Source organism: Zootoca vivipara, chromosome 3, assembly GCF_963506605.1.
Source record: "Zootoca vivipara chromosome 3, rZooViv1.1, whole genome shotgun sequence".
Lineage (NCBI taxonomy): Eukaryota > Metazoa > Chordata > Lepidosauria > Squamata > Lacertidae > Zootoca > Zootoca vivipara.
Genome location: NC_083278.1, coordinates 119,016,382 through 119,033,941, shown reverse-complemented (window position 1 = coordinate 119,033,941; position 17,560 = coordinate 119,016,382). Strand labels below are relative to the sequence as shown.

General features: G+C 49.9%; 1 protein-coding gene across 1 annotated transcript in view; it reads right to left on the bottom strand.

Annotated features, from left to right (window-relative positions):
• Window positions 1-1,593: 1,593 nt before the first annotated feature.
• SCARA3 (scavenger receptor class A member 3) overlaps window positions 1,594-17,560 on the bottom strand; it is a 32,475-nt gene continuing 16,508 nt past the window's right edge. Inside the window, exons 4-6 of the mRNA XM_035110736.2 lie at window positions 15,869-15,967; window positions 12,422-13,465; window positions 1,594-3,960 (exon numbers count right to left, since the gene is read on the bottom strand). Coding sequence (XP_034966627.1) covers window positions 3,521-3,960; window positions 12,422-13,465; window positions 15,869-15,967 — 1,583 coding nt within the window. The 3' untranslated portion in view covers window positions 1,594-3,520. The remainder of the gene's footprint in view (window positions 3,961-12,421; window positions 13,466-15,868; window positions 15,968-17,560) is intronic.

The following is a 17,560-nucleotide window of genomic DNA, read 5'->3' as shown; positions in this document are numbered from 1 at the left end:
ATTTATCTTGTTTTGGTTTTCCGCTTTGCTGGCTGTTGCACCGTTTAGGTATTTTGCAATGCTTTGGTTCCCCCTCCCCAAATTATTATTATTATTTTGTCATCCTTGGCTGCCTTGGCAAGACTGAAATGCTGGAAGGAAGAAAGGAAGGAAGCGCTTTGTTTCAAGCTCTCCTAACCTGCTCTGCTCTGCTCTGCTCTTCTAACCTAGTTGGAAGCAGGATGAGGCCTCAGCTGAGGACCTTAGCCAGTGCATGTGTTTACATATAGTTCACTGGGAGCCAAGGAAGGTGCAACAAGATCTGATGATCTACATCTAACTGTTGGAAAAGCAGGCTTCTCTATCAGCCGCTGCGTTCTGAAGTTTCTGTGTCCTTTTCAAAGGCAATTCCATTAGTGTGTGCCTTGCGGGAATTCCCTGCCACTGTACAGGAGAAATTAACTGGACCAGATTATGGGGCTTCTGGTCTAGTCAATTTCACATGGGGGAAAAAAGAGAGAGCATGCTCTCAAATGGGCTGTGAGGGAGAAACTGTGCCATATTTGAGAGTTTGAAAATGGTGAGACCTACCGGTAACTCGATGAGAGTGGGGGCAGCTTTGTTTTTTTCCTTGTCCAAGGGGGCTGCACGAATTATATACAGCTTAGCTCCAACTGTCTGAAATGCCATATTCCCTTGCATGAACTTACCCAGGCTCTGAGATCTTCTCCAGCCTCCCAGGCCTGCTTGGTGGAAATGTTGGAGAGGCAACTTTGGAACTCCCTGCCTAGAGAAGCTAGACTGCTTCCCTCCTTGTTGTCTTTCCACTGGTAGGTAAAGACTTTCTTCTTCCATCAGGCCTTAGGGAACTGGCTTGTTAATAATAATAATAATAATAATAATAATAATAATAATAATAATAATAATTTATTTATACCCCACCCATCTGGCTGGGTTTCCCCAGCCACTCTGGGCGGCTTACAACAGAAACATTAAAATACACTAATTTCTTAAACATTAAAAGCCTCCCTAAACAGGGCTGCCTTCAGATGTCTTCTAAAAATCTGGTAGCTGTTTTCCTTTTTGACTGTTTATAAGGAAAGGGCTTGTAGCAATGCTGTGCTGCTATTATTATTATTATTATTATTATTATTATTATTATTATTACTATTATCATTTATTAAATTTCTATACCGTCCTTCATCCAAGGATCACGGGCCGGTTTAGAGTATAAAAACACAAAAAATGCATAGCATAGTAACAAACAAAGAATTACCTGCATTTTAATATATCTACCAGAGCTTAATTACTGTTTAATTATTATCTTCCCAACTTGTTTTGCGTATTATCTGTGTTGTTTTAAATTGTGTGAGCCGCCTTGAGGGGAAAGCTGGGATAAATGGAATGAAAATATGGATATGTTACTCGTCCTGTGAGTACAAAAAAGGGTGTTTCCCCCCTGTATATCAAACTCTTTATGAAGCCTTTCAACAGCTCTCCGATTGAATGCAGGCTACTAGCTGGGACCCCTTTGCCCTCCGTCTCTCCTTGGTTTTAGGGTGCCTTCCCCCCCCCCCCCGCCACCCTGCACCCAAGGGAGTCAAGCGATGAGACTTGTACATCCATATCTTTATTGGTCTTGGAATTATACATGTGGCTGCTGTTACATGATACATGGATACCAGGGTTACACATCGGCAGGGGACTGATGACGCAAACCAGCTGCACCATAGAACGGGCGCATGGGCATGCATGCGCCCACAGAAACAACGCATCACGCACGCAACAGGCAGCACTGCAACCGATCCCCACACAACACACACACAGCTGTCGCAAGAACGGGCAGCCTTGTGGGGCAACAATATTTTGGAGGGTGAACGATCTTGCACCCCACAGTCCTTTGCATCGCTGCAGAGGGTACATTGGGGGAAAATTTGGGGATTGTGGGGTGCACGTGTGCAATCTTTTTGGGGTGTCTGCAGCTGCCTCCAGCCCACCGAGGTCTTCCTCAGCTAGAGCTGGCATGTTGGCCCACTGCCCGCTCCTCCTCCAGGCTGACCTCCCGGTGGTGGGGCACCAATTCCTGAAACAGGGGCGGGGGTGTGTGTTTCACTGTGCGAAGGTGAGAGAGGCTAGAACACGCTTGTATATATTCTGTGGATCCCGCCCAGAAGGTCAGATAGTATTCTGTAGCCTCTCCACGTGAAAGATCCCGGGTTCAGTCTCTGGCGGGGCTCCAGCAGGTTCTGGAGGAAAAACCCTCCTCTGGCCGAGTCTCTGGAGAGTCACAGATCTCCCCCTGACTAGGGATAAGGCAGCCTCCTCACTCAGGACAGCTTTGGAGGCTTTTCAGCAGGGACTGGATGGCCACCTGTTGGGGATGATCCATCTGCAATTCCTGCATTGCAGGGGGTTGGTCTAGATGACCCTTGGGGGTCCCTTCCAACTCTGCGGTTCTGTCCTACGATTCTGCGATTCCAGGCAATGGAGGTGTTGCCCTGCCTTGCTCCGTGAGAGGCTGGGGATCATAGAATCATAGAGTTGGAAGAGACCACAGGGGCCATCCAGTCCAACCCCCTGCCAAGCAGGAAACACCATCAAAGCATTCTTGACATATGTCAAGCCTCTGCTTAAAGACCTCCAAAGAAGGAGACTCCACCACACTCCTTGGTAGCAAATTCCACTGCCGAACAGCTCTTACTGTCAGGAAGGTCTTCCTAATGTTTAGGTGGAATCTTCTTTCTTGTAGTTTGAATCCATTGCTCCGTGTCCGCTTCTCTGGAGCAGCAGAAAACAACCTTTCTCCCTCCTCTATATGACTTCCTTTGATATATTTGAACATGGCTATCATATCACCCCTTAACTTTCTCTTCTCCAGGCTAAACATACCCAGCTCCCTAAGCCATTCTTCATAAGGCATCTTCATAAGGCAACTGTGCAGCCATCCAAGTCGGTGGCCATCTCCAGTGGGAGGGAGTTCCATAGCTTAACTATGGGTTTTTAATGTGTTGGGCTGCTGCTAAAAGGCACAGGAGCAGGGCAAGGGGAAAAGGTGGCAACCTTTCACACGCACATATGCACACACCCAAATCTACACATGTACAAATTTTGCTCTTCCACTGCAATGGAAAACACCCTGGCCTCTTTCCCCGGCTCACGCGTAGGTTGACCAAAGGAGCCTTTGGAAGGGCAAATTGCCAGGGATCTGGTGATCTGTTTAGCGGTTCGATCTCTGTGGTCCTGGGGTGGCTGCGGGGGGGGGGGGCAGAGCGGAGGGCAAAGAAGGTGCTTGAGACAAGGCGGGGGGGGGGCTGGAGGTTAGCAGCTGCAACACTTTGCCTTGGGTGGTTCTCCAGTCCCCCCCCCCCCAAGCTGCTGCCCTGAACTGTGCAGAATAAATGAGGGCAGGATCTGGGGTGGTGGGGCTGCGCCTTTCAGGGGTGTGGGGGCAGGTGGCTGCAGTAGAAAAGAGTCTGCCTGCCCGCCCCCCCTCCAACACATCTACCACCACCGCCTTTTGTATGGGGGAGAAAGGAACCGCTCACATCCCCGGGGGTCCCGGGGGCCCTGGTAGCCCCGGCCGACCCTGAATCCCAGGGTCCCCTTTTGGCCCAGTCGGCCCAATGGGGCCCGGCGGCCCCATTTTCCCTGGGATGCCCGGCTTCCCCTGCAGCCCAGGAGGTCCAGCTGGTCCCGGTGGCCCCCCAGGCCCTGGGGGCCCCACATCGCCCTTGGGGCCCGCTTGCCCTTTGGCGCCCCCTTGTCCGAAGCTTCCCTTGGCCCCTTTGAAGCCAGGGAGGCCTTTGGCGCCCACAAGGCCCCTCTCGCCTGGAGGGCCTGGGTTGCCCGGGGGGCCCTGGGCTCCTGGGGGCCCCGGTGGACCCAGGCTCCCGGAGTCGCCTTTCGCTCCTCTGCTCCCGGTCGGCCCTTTGACGCCAATGTCGCCTCTGAATCCTCGAGGGCCGGGGGGCCCAGGGACACCTGGAGAGGAAGAGAGGGGAATATGGGCAGGGGTTAGCAACAGCAAACTATGCAACAACATGTAGGGCAGGGTATCACCATGAGACTATGATGGGGGTCAGTCTGGATGATGCCCTGAGTCCCCTTTGCCCAGTGAGGCTTGGGATCCTATAGAAGATATTGCTGAACTGTACAGGTTTCTTTGTAAGAAAAATGACCACTTGAATATCCTCATCGGCATCCCAAAATAAGGATCTGAGTTGTAAGAGCTACAGGTAAGTCCTGGGGCCCTCCAGTGTCTGGAGGCAGTTGGAGGATGGATGGCGGCTAACAGATGGAGGTTGAATCCTGACAAGACAGAAGTACTGTTTTGGGAGACAAGGGGCGGGTGAGTATGGAGGACTCCTTGGTCCTGAATGGGGTAACTGTGCCTCTGAAAGACCAGGTGCGCAGCCTGGGAGTCATTTTGGACTCACAGCTGTCTATGGAGGCGCAGGTCAATTCTGTGTCCAGGGCAGCTGTCTACCAGCTCCATCTGGTATGCAGGATGAGACCCTACCTGCCTGCAGATTGTCTCGCCAGAGTGGTGCATGCTCTGGTTATATCTCGCTTGGACTACTGCAACACACTCTACGTGGGGCTACCTTTGAAGGTGACCTGGAAACTACAACTAATCCAGAATGCGGCAGCTAGACTGGTGACTGGGAGCAGCCACCGAGACCACATAACACCAGTCCTGAAAGACCTACATTGGTTCCCAGTATGTTCCTGAGCACAATTCAAAGTGTTGGTGCTGACCTTTAAAGCCCTAAACAGCCTCGGTCCAGTATACCTGAAGGAGCGTCTCCACCCCCATCATTCTGAGGTCCAGCTCCGAGGGCCTTCTGGCGGTTCCCTGCCTGCGAGAAGTGAGGTTACATGGAACCAGGCAGAGGGCCTTCTTGGTAGTGGCACCCGCCCTGTGGAACACCCTCCCACCAGATGTCAAGGAAATAAACAACTACTGTATATTCCTGCGTATAAGACTACTTTTTAACCCATGAAAATCTTCTCAAAAGTCGGGAGTCGTCTTATACGTCGGGTCGTATTTCTTATATGGCGAGTATATCCCAAACTCTATATTTTAACTGGAAAAGTTGGGGGTCGTCTTATACGCCCAGTCGTCTTATACGCCGGAATATACGGTATCTGACTTTTAGAAGACACCTGAAGCCCTGTTCAGGAAAGTTTTTAATGTTTGATCTTTTATCGTGTTTTTAATGTCCTGTTGGGAGCTGCCCAGAGTGGCTGTGGAAACCCAGCCAAATGGGTGGTGTATAAATGAATTGTTGTTGTTGTTGTTGATGGGTGGGCCATTTCTCCAACCCCTTCACCCAGCTGCAAGGTGGGGGAACATGAGCCAGAGTTTGGTGTGTGTGTGAGCTGAGCCGGAAGCAGGCTGGGAGCTGGAGACACAGAGACCTGCCTGCTCTGTGCTGGATCCAAAGCTCTTGCCCAGCAAACCCACGTTCCCCACAGACCGGAATTCTTTGCAATGAGAATGGTGATGGGCCAAGCCCTGGTACCCTGGGGGTGGGAGGCAGGTGAGGGAAGTGGGAGACTGGGAGAAGAAAGGAAAGAAGCCAGGTGAGAGCTGGGAGGGGCTACTACCTTTTCATAGAAACATAGAATCTTAGAGTTGGAAGGGAACCCAAGGGTCATCTAGTCCAACCCCCTATGATGCAGGAATCTCCACTAATCTAACTTGTGGGAAGTAGAGAACTAGCTTTAAGAGAGGACGACATGTTCTGTTTGTACTTTCGGTAGCTGTTCTTGTTTTTTATTTACATTCGTATCTTCGAGTATCATTTGGTTTTTTTGGGGCGGGGGGCGGGAATCTTCAATAAAAATCTTAATAGGCAAAGAGAATGCCCTGGTAACTGTGGGGATAACCAGTGCCTCTCTCTTTTTTTGGAAAAGGATGCTGTTGCTCACCATGAAACTGTTACAGTAAGTGCCACACTTTTAACATTAAAAAAAATGTGATGGTACTTGAGTACCCCCAGAAAAAAGCACTAGGGGGCAAGTCTTAACCCAGGTGGCTCTGTGGGTTAAACCACTGAGCCTAGGGCTTGCTGATCAGAAGGTCAGCGGTTCAAATCCCTGTGATGGGGTGAGCTCCCATTGCTTGGTCCCAGCTCTTGCCAACCTAGCAGTTCGAAAGCACGTCAAAATGCAAGTAGATAAATAGGAACCGCTACAGCGGGAAGGTAAACGGCGTTTCCATGTGCTGCTCTGGTTCGCCAGAAGTGGCTTTGTCATGCTGGCCACATGACCCGGAAGCTGTACGCCGGCTGCCTCGGCCAATAATGTGAGATGGGCGCGCAACCCCAGAGTCAGTCACGACTGGACCTAATGGCCAGGGGTCCCTTTACCTTTACTTGAGTACCCCCAGAAAAAAGCACTAGGGGGTAAGTCTTGCTTGGCACAATGTCGTCTGATCTTCCCACAAACCAATCGGAACGACTGCTGAATAAATAGAGCTGCGGTCAAGTAATCTCTTTGCAAACAAAACGGGCCAAATGCTCATGGAACAGGTCGTTTGGAAGCAACCTATGCAGAATGCGGCCCCTCTGGAGGGGTTGACAGCAGCAAAGCAGTCTCGCTGAGATTCTTGGCTCTATTGCTCGGCCTCTAGGATTTGGAAGCTGAGCTGGGACATTTGCAAACAAACATGCCTCCCAGAGACTGCGCGGAGGCACCTCTGGGCTGGTGTCTTTCTGCAACAACATGTCACGTCACGGGCAACTGCGCGATGTTCTCCTTGCCAACCTGAGGGTGAAGCCTGGCAGCGCTTGGATCTGACTACCTGGCTGGGAGGGTCTGGGAACTCAATGTGCTCGGATCTGCAAGCACAGAGATCCAGAGCGGCCTGGAGCGCTCAACTCCCACCCAGAGAAAGCCAAAGAAAACCTCCAGGAGGTTCTTCGCCCCCACCCCACCCCAGCTGGCGTTTGCAAGCTCACAGCCCTGCCGGCTTGGGATGCAATCCTGTATTGACTCAGACCATTCTGCCAGGCCACGCACATAACTGGCCAGTCTGAGCCAGTACCCAGGGGTGGTTCTGCCTTGCGCCAGCTCGCTGTGCATTGCACTCTTTTTCCATAGCAATAATAATAAAAAAATAACAGAGCTCAGCAGCAGGAAGGATAAACAGCACTCAGAGCAGCTGGGCCAGGGAAGAGGGGGAACCTTTGCTGAAGCTGTGGCAACCGGGCCAGCTCCTAAGAGGCTCGAAACTTAAGGGAGGTGGGGGGGGGGCGAAGGTCCCGGCTTGGCACCCCAAATCTAGGGCTTTGTTTGATCGAAGGCTCAGCTCCAAAATCAGGAACTCATAAAATCATAGAATCATAGAGTTGGAAGAGACCACAAGGGCCATCCAGTTCAACCCCCTGCCGAGCAGGAAACACCATCAAAGCATTCTTCCACTGCCAAACAGCTCTTACTGTCAGGAAGTTCTTCCTAACGTTGAGGTGGAATCTTCTTTCTTGTAGTTTGAATCCATTGCTCCGTGTCCGCTTCTCTGGAGCAGCAGAAAACAACCTTTCTCCCTCCTCCATATGACATCCTTTCATATATTTGAACATGGCTATCATATCACCCCTTAACCTTCTCTTCTCCAGGCTAAACATACCCAGCTCCCTAAGTCGTTCCTCATAAGGCATCGTTTCTCATAAGGCATCGTTTCCAACTCTGTCCTGAAAGGTGTGTGGGAGAAATAGAGGAGGACTCTGAGCATATGCAGAGTGCTCTCATCACTAAGTAATTATTGCCAGCTTCCAGGCAACTAGGGAGACTCAGACCAGTATCAGACTTGGTCCATTGCATCAATTCTAGGAAGCCAATGGTTGGTCTAGCTCAGCATCCTGTTCTCACAGTAGCCAATCGGATCCCTGTGGGGAAACCTGCAAGCAGGATCCGAGCACAAGGGCAACACTCTTCCCTCCTGTGATTTCAGAAGCATTGCTCTTTCTGACTATGGAGGCAGAGTTGAGCCGTTCTGGCTAGTGGCATCGAGAGCCCTCTCCTTCTTCACGAATTTGTCCAATCCTCTTTCCAAGCCATCTCGGTTGGTGGCCATCATGGCCTTCTGTGGAGGTCAGTTGTTCCACAGTTTAACTATGCACAGGCCCAGGTCTGGAATTTCGGCAGCACGCAAAAGTCCAATGCGCTGAGACGGCAGCCGTAGCAGCAGCGCACCCTGGGGGGGGGGGGCTGAGCAGATCCTCGCATTGCAGCAGGGTTCCCCCACACGCCATAGACTTTCAGATCTACATTGGCTCCCAGTACGTTTCCGAGCACAATTCAAAGTGTTGGTGCTGACATTTAAAGCCCTAAATGGCCCTGGTCCAGTATACCTGAAGGAGCGTCTCCACCCCCATCATTCTGCCCGGACACTGAGGTCCAGCGCCGAGGGCCTTCTGGCGGTTCCCTCGTTGCGAGATGCCAAGTTGCAGGGAACCAGGCAGAGGGCCTTCTCGGTGGTGGCGCCTGCCCCGTGGAACGCCCTCCCAACAGATGTCAAAGAGGAAAACAACTGCCAGACTTTTAGAAGACATCTGAAGGCAGCCCTGTTCAGGGAGGCTTTTAATGTTTAATAGATTATTGTGTTTTATTCTTTTGTTGGAAGCCGCCCAGAGTGGCTGGGGAGACCCGGCCAGATGGGCGGGGTATAAATAATAAATTATTATTATTATTATTATTATTATTATTATTATTATTATTATTATTATTTCACTCCCTGCTGCAATGTGTGAAGCATCTTCCTAAAAGGCTGGAGTCACAGCCAGAGCGCTGGCACTCAGCTGCTTCCAATCAAAGGCCTGTGTGTTTTTTATGATGCATGCTGCAGCGTGTTTCAAATGGGAACCACCTGCGGGGACCACGTCCTTAACGCTGCTGCGCCCCGAACGCCGCGCTCACATGCAAACAGATGCCTTGCCTCTGGCCTACTTGATGCCTAGGTCGCTCGTGGCCTGGCGGCATTTTCAAGGGATTAGATAAGGTAAAGGTAAAGGACCCCTGGATGGTTAAGTCCAGTCAAAGGTGACTATGGGGTTGTGGCGCTCATCTTGCTTTCAGGCCAAGGGAGCCGGCGTTTGTCCACCGACAGCTTTCCAGGTCATGTGGCCAGCAGGACTAAACCACTTCTGGCGCAACGGGACACTGTAGCTGAAGCCAGAGCGCACAAAAACACCGCTTACCTTCCTGCCGCAGCAGTACCTATTTATCTACTTGCACTGCTGTGCTTTCGAACTGCTAGGTTGGCAGGAGCTGGGAAAGAGCAACGGGGGCTCACCCCGTCGCGGGGATTTGAACCGCCGACCTTCCGATCAGCAAGCGCAAGAGGCTCAGTGGTTTAGACCACAGCGCCACCTGCTCCTTCAAGGGATTCGGTGGCAGCCTGGCAGCAGATCAGGCCACAAATGGTTGAGGGAGTTGGGGATGTTTAGCCTGGAGAAAAGAAGGGGCTGGGAGGTGACATGACAGACATCTCCACACACCTTAAGGGCTGTCCCATGGAAGATGGAGCAAGCTTTTCTGCTGCTCCAGTGGGGAGGGTCTGAACCAGTGGATTCAAATGGCAAGGAAGGAGATTCCGACTAAACCTTCAGAATAACCTTCTGATCATAGAATCATAGAATCATAGAATCATAGAATCGTAGAGTTGGAAGAGACCACAAGGGCCATCCAGTCCAACCCCCTGCCGAGCAGGAAACACCATCAAAGCATTCTTGACATATGCCTGTCAAGCTTCTGCTTAAAGACCTCCAAAGGAGTAGACTCCACCACACTCCTTGGCAGCAAATTCCACTGCCGAACAGCTCTTACTGCCAGGAAGTTCTTCCTAATGTTTAGGTGGAATCTTCTTTCTTGTAGTTTGAATCCATTGCTCCGTGTCCGCTTCTCTGGAGCAGCAGAAAACAATTTTTCTCCCTCCTCTATATGACATCCTTTGATATATTTGAACATGGCTATCATATCACCCCTTAACCTTCTCTTCTCCAGGCTAAACATACCCAGCTCCCTAAGCCGTTCCTCATAAGGCATTGTTTCCAGGCCTTTGACCATTTTCGTTGCCCTCTTCTGGACACGTTCCAGCTTGTTAAGAGCCATTGGATAGTGGGACCGACTCCCTCGGAAGGTGATGAACTCTCCTTCATTGGAGGTTTTTAAGCAGAGACTGGATCCATCAAGGATTCTTTAGCTGTGATTCCTGCACCACTGTGGTTTCAACTAGATGACATTCGGAGGTCCCTTCCAACTCCACAATTCTATGATAACATTCCCAGCAGGACTTTCCGCCTGCACATTAATCCTCCATCGATCATCTTTGGCCTAAAAGAAGCTAGTTTGGAAACTCTTTTTTTCCCTGCAGGTCACCAAGTGAAGGAATGACTTTATCAGCTGAAATGAGCACATATGTTCTTATGCTCCTGCGACCACCGTAGATTGGGGCCGAAAGGGCAACTCAATGTGACACGTTGTCTGAACAGGCATTTCTTCTACTGCTGGGGACCCCGCAATTTATATTCCTGAGATGGGGAAGCAGATCTTTCCCATGAGGAAAAGTTGCAGAGTTTGGAGGCTTTTTAGTTTAGAGGGAAAGCAAGCAGGAGGCGACATGAGAGAAAGTTAGAAAATTATGCCTGGTGTGATCTCATTGTTACTGGTTGTCTGTTTGCTTCTAAGCAGGTTTTTTTTTAAATAGCTATTCTGGTTAGTGAATCTGGAATAAAAGCAGGCTATCCAAGGCAACAAAAATGACTGAGGGGCTGGAGTGACTCCCTTATGAAGAACGGTTTGGGACTTTTTGGCTTAGAGAAACAGCGAGGAAGATGTGACACGACAGAAGTTTACAAACTTAAGCATGGCATGGAGGAAGTGGAGGGAGGGCGGATTTTGTTTCTCTCTCTTTCCTAGAACTCCCGGGCGTCCACTGAAGCTGAAAGCTGGAAGATTCAGGACAGGCCGAAGAAAGGACTTCTTCATGCAGTGCAGAGTTGAAACTGTGGAACTCCCTGCCACAGGAGGCAGTGATGGCCACCAACCTGGATGGCTTCAAAAGAGGCTTAGACAAATTCATGGAGGAGGAGAAGAGGGCTCTTGATAGCTCTCACAGTTAGAGGCAGCAATGCTTCGCATTCCAGCAGATTTTCTTATGTTCTTTTCTTATATGGACATCCACTTTGGTTAGCCCCTGAATAAAGTTTGTTTTGAGAGGCCAGCAGCTGGTGGGAAAGACAGCTCTTCAAATTGGCAAAAACAAGCTTACGAAATATTAGAGGTTGTCGCCCAAGCCCGTGACTCATCTATTTATTTGGGTTTGGCAGCCCAAATAAACCTGCTCTGGAGATTCGGGAGGGGCTGCAAAAACCCAAATCCACACATCGAAAGCAGCCCTTACCACTCTGTTGCATGGGTGGCTGGGGGCTAGAGTGGCCCCCAGAAGTCCACAATGTGCAGGTCAGGATCTAGGCCTCCCTGAGTCCAAACTGGATCACCTGGGGGTCACAAGACACCCTGGGGCAGGGAGGGCACAGAGTCCCTGGCACAAGAGCTGGCCGCGGGGGCAGGGAAGATGTCTTTCATTATTTCATTTATTTCTTAAAATATTTGTATAGGTCAAAGTGGCTTCCAGCAATAAAAACCTAAAGCATACCAGAAAAACACAAAAAGTTAAAAACAGACCGCATTTAACCATAGTGGAAGGACGTACATTGAATTGCCTGCATCGGCCCGGTGGAAACGAAAAGTTTCCAGCAGGTGCCTAATAGTTAGCACAGAAGGCACCTGCAGCAATAGGAGAAGGCGGGGTCTTTTCTGTGGTGGCTCCCTGTTTGTGGAACGCTTTCCCCAGAGAGGCTTGGCTGGCACCTTCATTGCATATTTTCAAGCACTGTGCAAAAACATTCCTTTATCTGTGTAAGCCACTTTGAGTCCTGGACGGGGAAGAAACTGGGATATAAATACAGTGGTACCTTGGTTCTTGGACACAATCCGTTCGCCTTCCAAAACATTCGAAAACCAAGGTGCAGCTTCTGAATGGTGCAGGCACCCCGGAAACAATAGCTGACAACTGCATGGACATTCGGCTTCCGAAAAACATTTGAAAGCCGGAACACTTAACTTCCAGGTTTTTGGCATTCGAGAGCTGAAATGTTTTGAGTATCAAGGTGTTCGAGAACCAAGGTTCCACTGTAATTATAATCATAGTAATAACAATGTCAACTAGGCTTTTTAACTGTCTATGGCCTTTTGGAGTGGGTGAGAGATCCTTTAATGTATATCCTGTCCCCCGGTTTAAATGTATGCATCTATCGTTTTATTTTTCATAAGTCACTTTGAGTCGCCATCACGAAAAGGGTGGCTAATGAATTTAACAAGCAATAATCAAAACAACCCTGTCCCTCCCGCTTGCCTCCCCGACGCCGCTTCTCACCTCGCAAGACAGTGACGTTCCGGAGGATCTGCCCGTGGCGAGTGTCCACCGCCTTCATCTCTTCCATGACCATGGAGAGGTTCCGGATGTCAAAGTCCAGGCGGGCGCTGAGAAGGCTGAAGCGCTCCCGCAGGAGGTCGGTGGCGCTGAGCATGAGGCTGACCGACCTGTTCAGGTAGTAGAGCTCCTCGGCATGCGCATGGAAGCCCAGCGTGCACGAGAGCCGGACGTCGTCCAGGTATTTGAGCATGCTGTGGACGTGGCTGTCGGTGGCGTTGATGTTGGTGAAGATGGTGCTGATCTCGATCTCGTGGGAGGCCATGCGGCCCTCGAGGGTCTCGAACCGCTCAGCCGTCCGGTTCTGCGTGTAGCGGGCGTGGTACTGGAGGTCGTGCATGTTCTCCTCGTGGTCGTCCAGGAAGGAGGAGACGTTGTCCAGCTGCAGCTGCAGGCTCATCACCTGCAAGACCAGGTCGTGCATGCCCTCCGAGTTCTGGCCAATCCTCTGCGAGGTGATGCCCAGGCTGGTCTGGATGCTCTTGACCAGCTCCCCCGTTTTGGAGGAGGTGGCCCTCAAGCCCCCCAGCAGTCGGGTGTAGTTCTGCCAGTCGGACACGATCTTCTGCAGCGTCAGGGTCTCCTCATTCATCTTCCTCTGGATGATGTGCACCCAGTCCGAGGTCTGGCCGACGGTGAAGTTCATTTGCTGCACGGCGGCCTCCATGTCGAAGCGCTCTTGCGACAGCTCCTTCAGCGAGCTGCCCAGCTCGGAAGTGGCCCCCTGCCAGCCCCTCACCTGTGCCAGGAAGAGCGCCAGGCTCTGGTTGACTCGCTGGATGGCGGAGAAGCAACCGTCCACCTCGTCGTTGATCTTGTTGCTGGCGGACGAGAGCTGCTGGTGGGTCTGGCCAGCCCGGTCGAGCAACACCTCCTGTGCCAAAAGCTTCTTCTGAATCTCCTCCAGCTCCTCTTGCAGCCTGCTGATCTCCTGTCCCAGCTGGCCTGCATCATGGCAGAAGGAGCAGTTGCCCGCGGATTTCTGATCTGGATTGGAGGGTGGGGTGGAGAAAAAAAGAAAGCAGGTTGAAGTGTCTGGTTAAACAGCTTCTAGCACATACCCAGCAGTTGACCAGGCCTTGTCCTTCCCCGTGGCTAAACTGCAGAACGCACCACCGAAATAAAACTCTGCGGATTTGCCTGATTACTGTTCACTGTTCTGGTCGCCTCAGCTCAAAAAGGGTATCGAACAGCTGGAAAAGGCACAGAAAAGGGCAACGAGATAGATCAGGCATGTCCAACAGGTAGAGCGTGATCTACTGGTAGATCACTGGATGTCTGTGGTAGATCACTGGTAGATCACTGGCTCCACCCAAAGAAGCTCAGCAACTTTGGCTCCCTCTACAACTTTGCCCTAACAGAAGCCCCCCTAACAGGGCTTTCCTTCCTAAAAAAAAAGAGCTCAACTTTGACCCGAACCCCCCAAAACATGGATGCCTTTCCTTCCTAAAAAAGCTCAACAACCTCGACCTGAACCCCCCCCCAAAAGGGGTAGATCACTGCCAGTTTTTAACTCTGTGAGTAGATCACAGTCTCTTGAAAGTTGGCCACCCATGAGATAGATCAAGTCAAGAAAGGAGGCCACATTTGAGGCTTTCTAGTATATGATAGACGTTTATAAATGTATGCCTGGCATAGAGAAAGCAGATGGAGAAAAGTATTTTTCTCTCTCTCTATCATAAGACTAGCATTCACAGACATCCAGTGAAGCTGGATTCAGGACACATAAAAGAAAATCCTTCTTCATGCAGTGCAGGGTTAAACTGTGGAACTCCCTCCCACAGGAGACAGTGATGGCCACAAACCTAAATGGCTTTGAAAGAGGATTGGACAATTTCATGGAGAAGGAGGGGGCCTTCAGTGGCTGTTAGCTCTGCCTCTGCAATTGGAGGGCAGGAAGGCTCCAAAATTTCCTGGGCTGGAGGTATAAATGACTATCAGACTTTGAAAAGCTGGTATCACTAGATCAGGTTCATCCATTTCGTGGAATTCATTAAACGAAAGAGTTTTGATTGGATTTTGAAAATCGAATTAGTTGCTACTGTTGTGTTATTCTCTCCTCAAGAGGGTTGTTCAAACCACTGCTCTGAATAATCCTTTTTATAGGGTAATAATAATAATAATAATAATAATAATTTATTATTTATACCCCGCCCATCTGGCCGGGTCTCCCCAGCCACTCTGGGCGGCTTCCAACAGAAAAATAAAACACAATAATCTATTAAACATTAAAAGCCTCCCTGAACAGGGCTGCCTTCAGATGTCTTCTAAAAGTCTGGTAGTTGTTTTCCTCTTTGACATCTGTTGGGAGGGCGTTCCACAGGGCAGGCGCCACCACCGAGAAGGCCCTCTGCCTGGTTCCCTGCAACTTGGCTTCTCGCAACGAGGGAACCGCCAGAAGGCCCTCGGAGCTGGACCTCAGTGTAGGAAGGGTAACACTGGGGATGAGCTGGAAGCCTGAGGACAGTGACACCCCTGCAAAAAGTTTGGGAGCCGCTGAACTAGGGAGTAAGCCCCCTTGATATCTTAGCTTAGGAGGGGACTGCTAGACTGGCTTCCTCCAGTTCCTGACAGTGAGTCAGAGAGACGTCCCAATTGCTTGCAGATGCTTGCAAAATCCAACCCTCAGTTTGCTGACTGACAGCAAACTTTCTCGCTCCCTCACAAGACGTGTTGCTCAGCAATTAAGCAGATGTTGGTTCTTCTCGTTTCAAAGTCTTACTCATCCATTTCCTCTGCAAGCAAGATCTTGCAAGACCTGCTAAACAGAGACCTCCGAGCGCAGCGCAGAGCTGTTCCTAAGCACGTGGCGGAAGCTTACATTTATAGTCACCAGGGTGGAAACTGCTCATCCCAGCAGCAGAAAGCAGCGTGGAAAGCTAGCTGTGCGCAGAACTGTAGAACTGTCAAGTTGAAAGGGACCCCCGAAGGCCATCTAGTCCAACCCCCTGTGCAGCCTGGCAATTTTAATCATGCCTGTACCTACAGATCGATAACTCAGAGGAGGAGGTGTCCCTTCCAACATCACCTGTTAAAGGAGCTGTGGGGGAAGTCTCCCTGCTCTGCCCTGAGAGGTAACATTGAGGCTGCAGCCTTTTCTAGATTTGGTGGAGGAGACCGAGGTTGGCTGTGGTTTACCTGGGTCCGTAGTTCAAAGGCAGGACACCTGCTTGGCATGCAGAAGGTCCTGGTTTGAATCCCTGTCGTGTTCAGGCAGGGCTGGGAGCAACCTCAGTCTGGGGAGCTGCTGTAATCAATACTGAGTTAGTTGGATCACAGAATCAGAGGGGAACCCCAAGGCTCATCGAGCCCAACCCTCTGCAGTGCAGGAATCACAGGTAAGGAATCCCTGGCAGATCCCTAATCTTTCTATAAAAACCTCTAACTTACCCAGCTCTTGGAGATTCTCCTGGACCGACCCGATTTTCTTCTCATAGTATGTCTGGGCCGAGTTAACATCGTCAGCTATAGAATCCACCTTCTTGAAGACTGCAAGGACGACACAAAAAGTGTGCACATTATCCCTGGGGCTACCTGGCTTTGAACACACAAGCTCACCTTGATAGGTGTGAATTCTGGGGTGGGTTGCTGGAGCCTCTGCAGGAGACGTCCTCCCAGCCTCGGAGGAAGAGCTTCCTTTAATAGTCCCTTTCAATTGCTTCATTTTCACACTTATACGGCAAGCAAGACATGCAAAAAATGGAAAGGGCAGACCCACACACTATCCGACACACATTTGGAACACATGCCTTCCCCCCAAAGACCCCTCCCCCTTCACAGAGCTACAATTCCCAGCACCTCGAACAAACTACCGTTCCCAGGATTCTTCGGGGAGAAGTCGTGTGCTCTAAATGTGTTTCCTTTAATTAATTATACAAAAAATACTTGTGCATCACTGTGTCATCATATATATATATATATATATATATATATATATATATATATATATATATATATATACCGGTATATATCAAAGCGGTTTACAGCAATAAAAACATAAAGCCGGACGATAAAAGCTGTATAAAAATAGTTTGAAACAGACATTGGGGAAGGACGCAGTCTTAATTGCCTGCACAGGCCCAGTGGAATAGAAAATTTTCCAACGGTTTCTAAAAAGTGGACACTTGCTGGATCTCCAGTGGCAGAGAGTTCCACGGGTCTGGGCTGATGACACAGAAGGCTCGGTTTCTGGTTATTGTTGAACAAGCCTCACCGACTTGGGGAATGACCAACAACACTCTTGCAAGTGATCTCAGTGGTTGAGCGGGAATAGAAGGAGGTGCCCTGGGGTGTTGCAAGTACTTTAAATATATGGTGCGGATCTGCCCCAGTATTGATGATAGTCCAATTGATATGAACTGGGAATGAATCAACAAGGCTTTGCATAATTCATCTATGGATTCGGTCAGGGCTTAAGCTACTGAAGGCAATGGGGCCCTTTATATTTCCAGCTGTCTTTTGTCAACAACAAATTGTCGCTGTTTTTGTGTTGAATAGATGCTATATGGTAATTTATGGACCTCATAGGTATCTCAAGCCATTGCACATAACAAATAGGAGCCTACACAACACAAAACAAAACACTGTTGCTAAATGTAGGTTTTATTGTATTTGTTTTTTATCTTATATTTTGGAAATATTTTAGACAGCATCTTAAAAAGCAGAGACATGATCTTGCTGACAAAGGTCTGTATAGTTAAAGCTATGGTTTTCCCAGTAGTGATGTATGGAAGTGAGAGCTGGACCATAAAGAAGGCTGATCGCCGAAGAATTGATGCTTTTGAATTATGGTGCTGGAGGAGACTCTTGAGAGTCCCATGGACTGCAAGAAGATCAAACCTATCCATTCTGAAGGAAATCAACCCTGGGTGCTCACTGGAAGGACAGATCGTGAAGCTGAGGCTCCAATACTTTGGCCACCTCATGAGAAGATAAGACTCCCTGGAAAAGACCCTGATGTTGGGAAAGATGGAGGGCACTAGGAGAAGGGGACGGCAGAGGACGAGATGGTTGGACAGTGTTCTCGAAGCTACGAACATGAATTTGACCAAACTGCGGGAGGCAGTGCAAGACAGGAGTGCC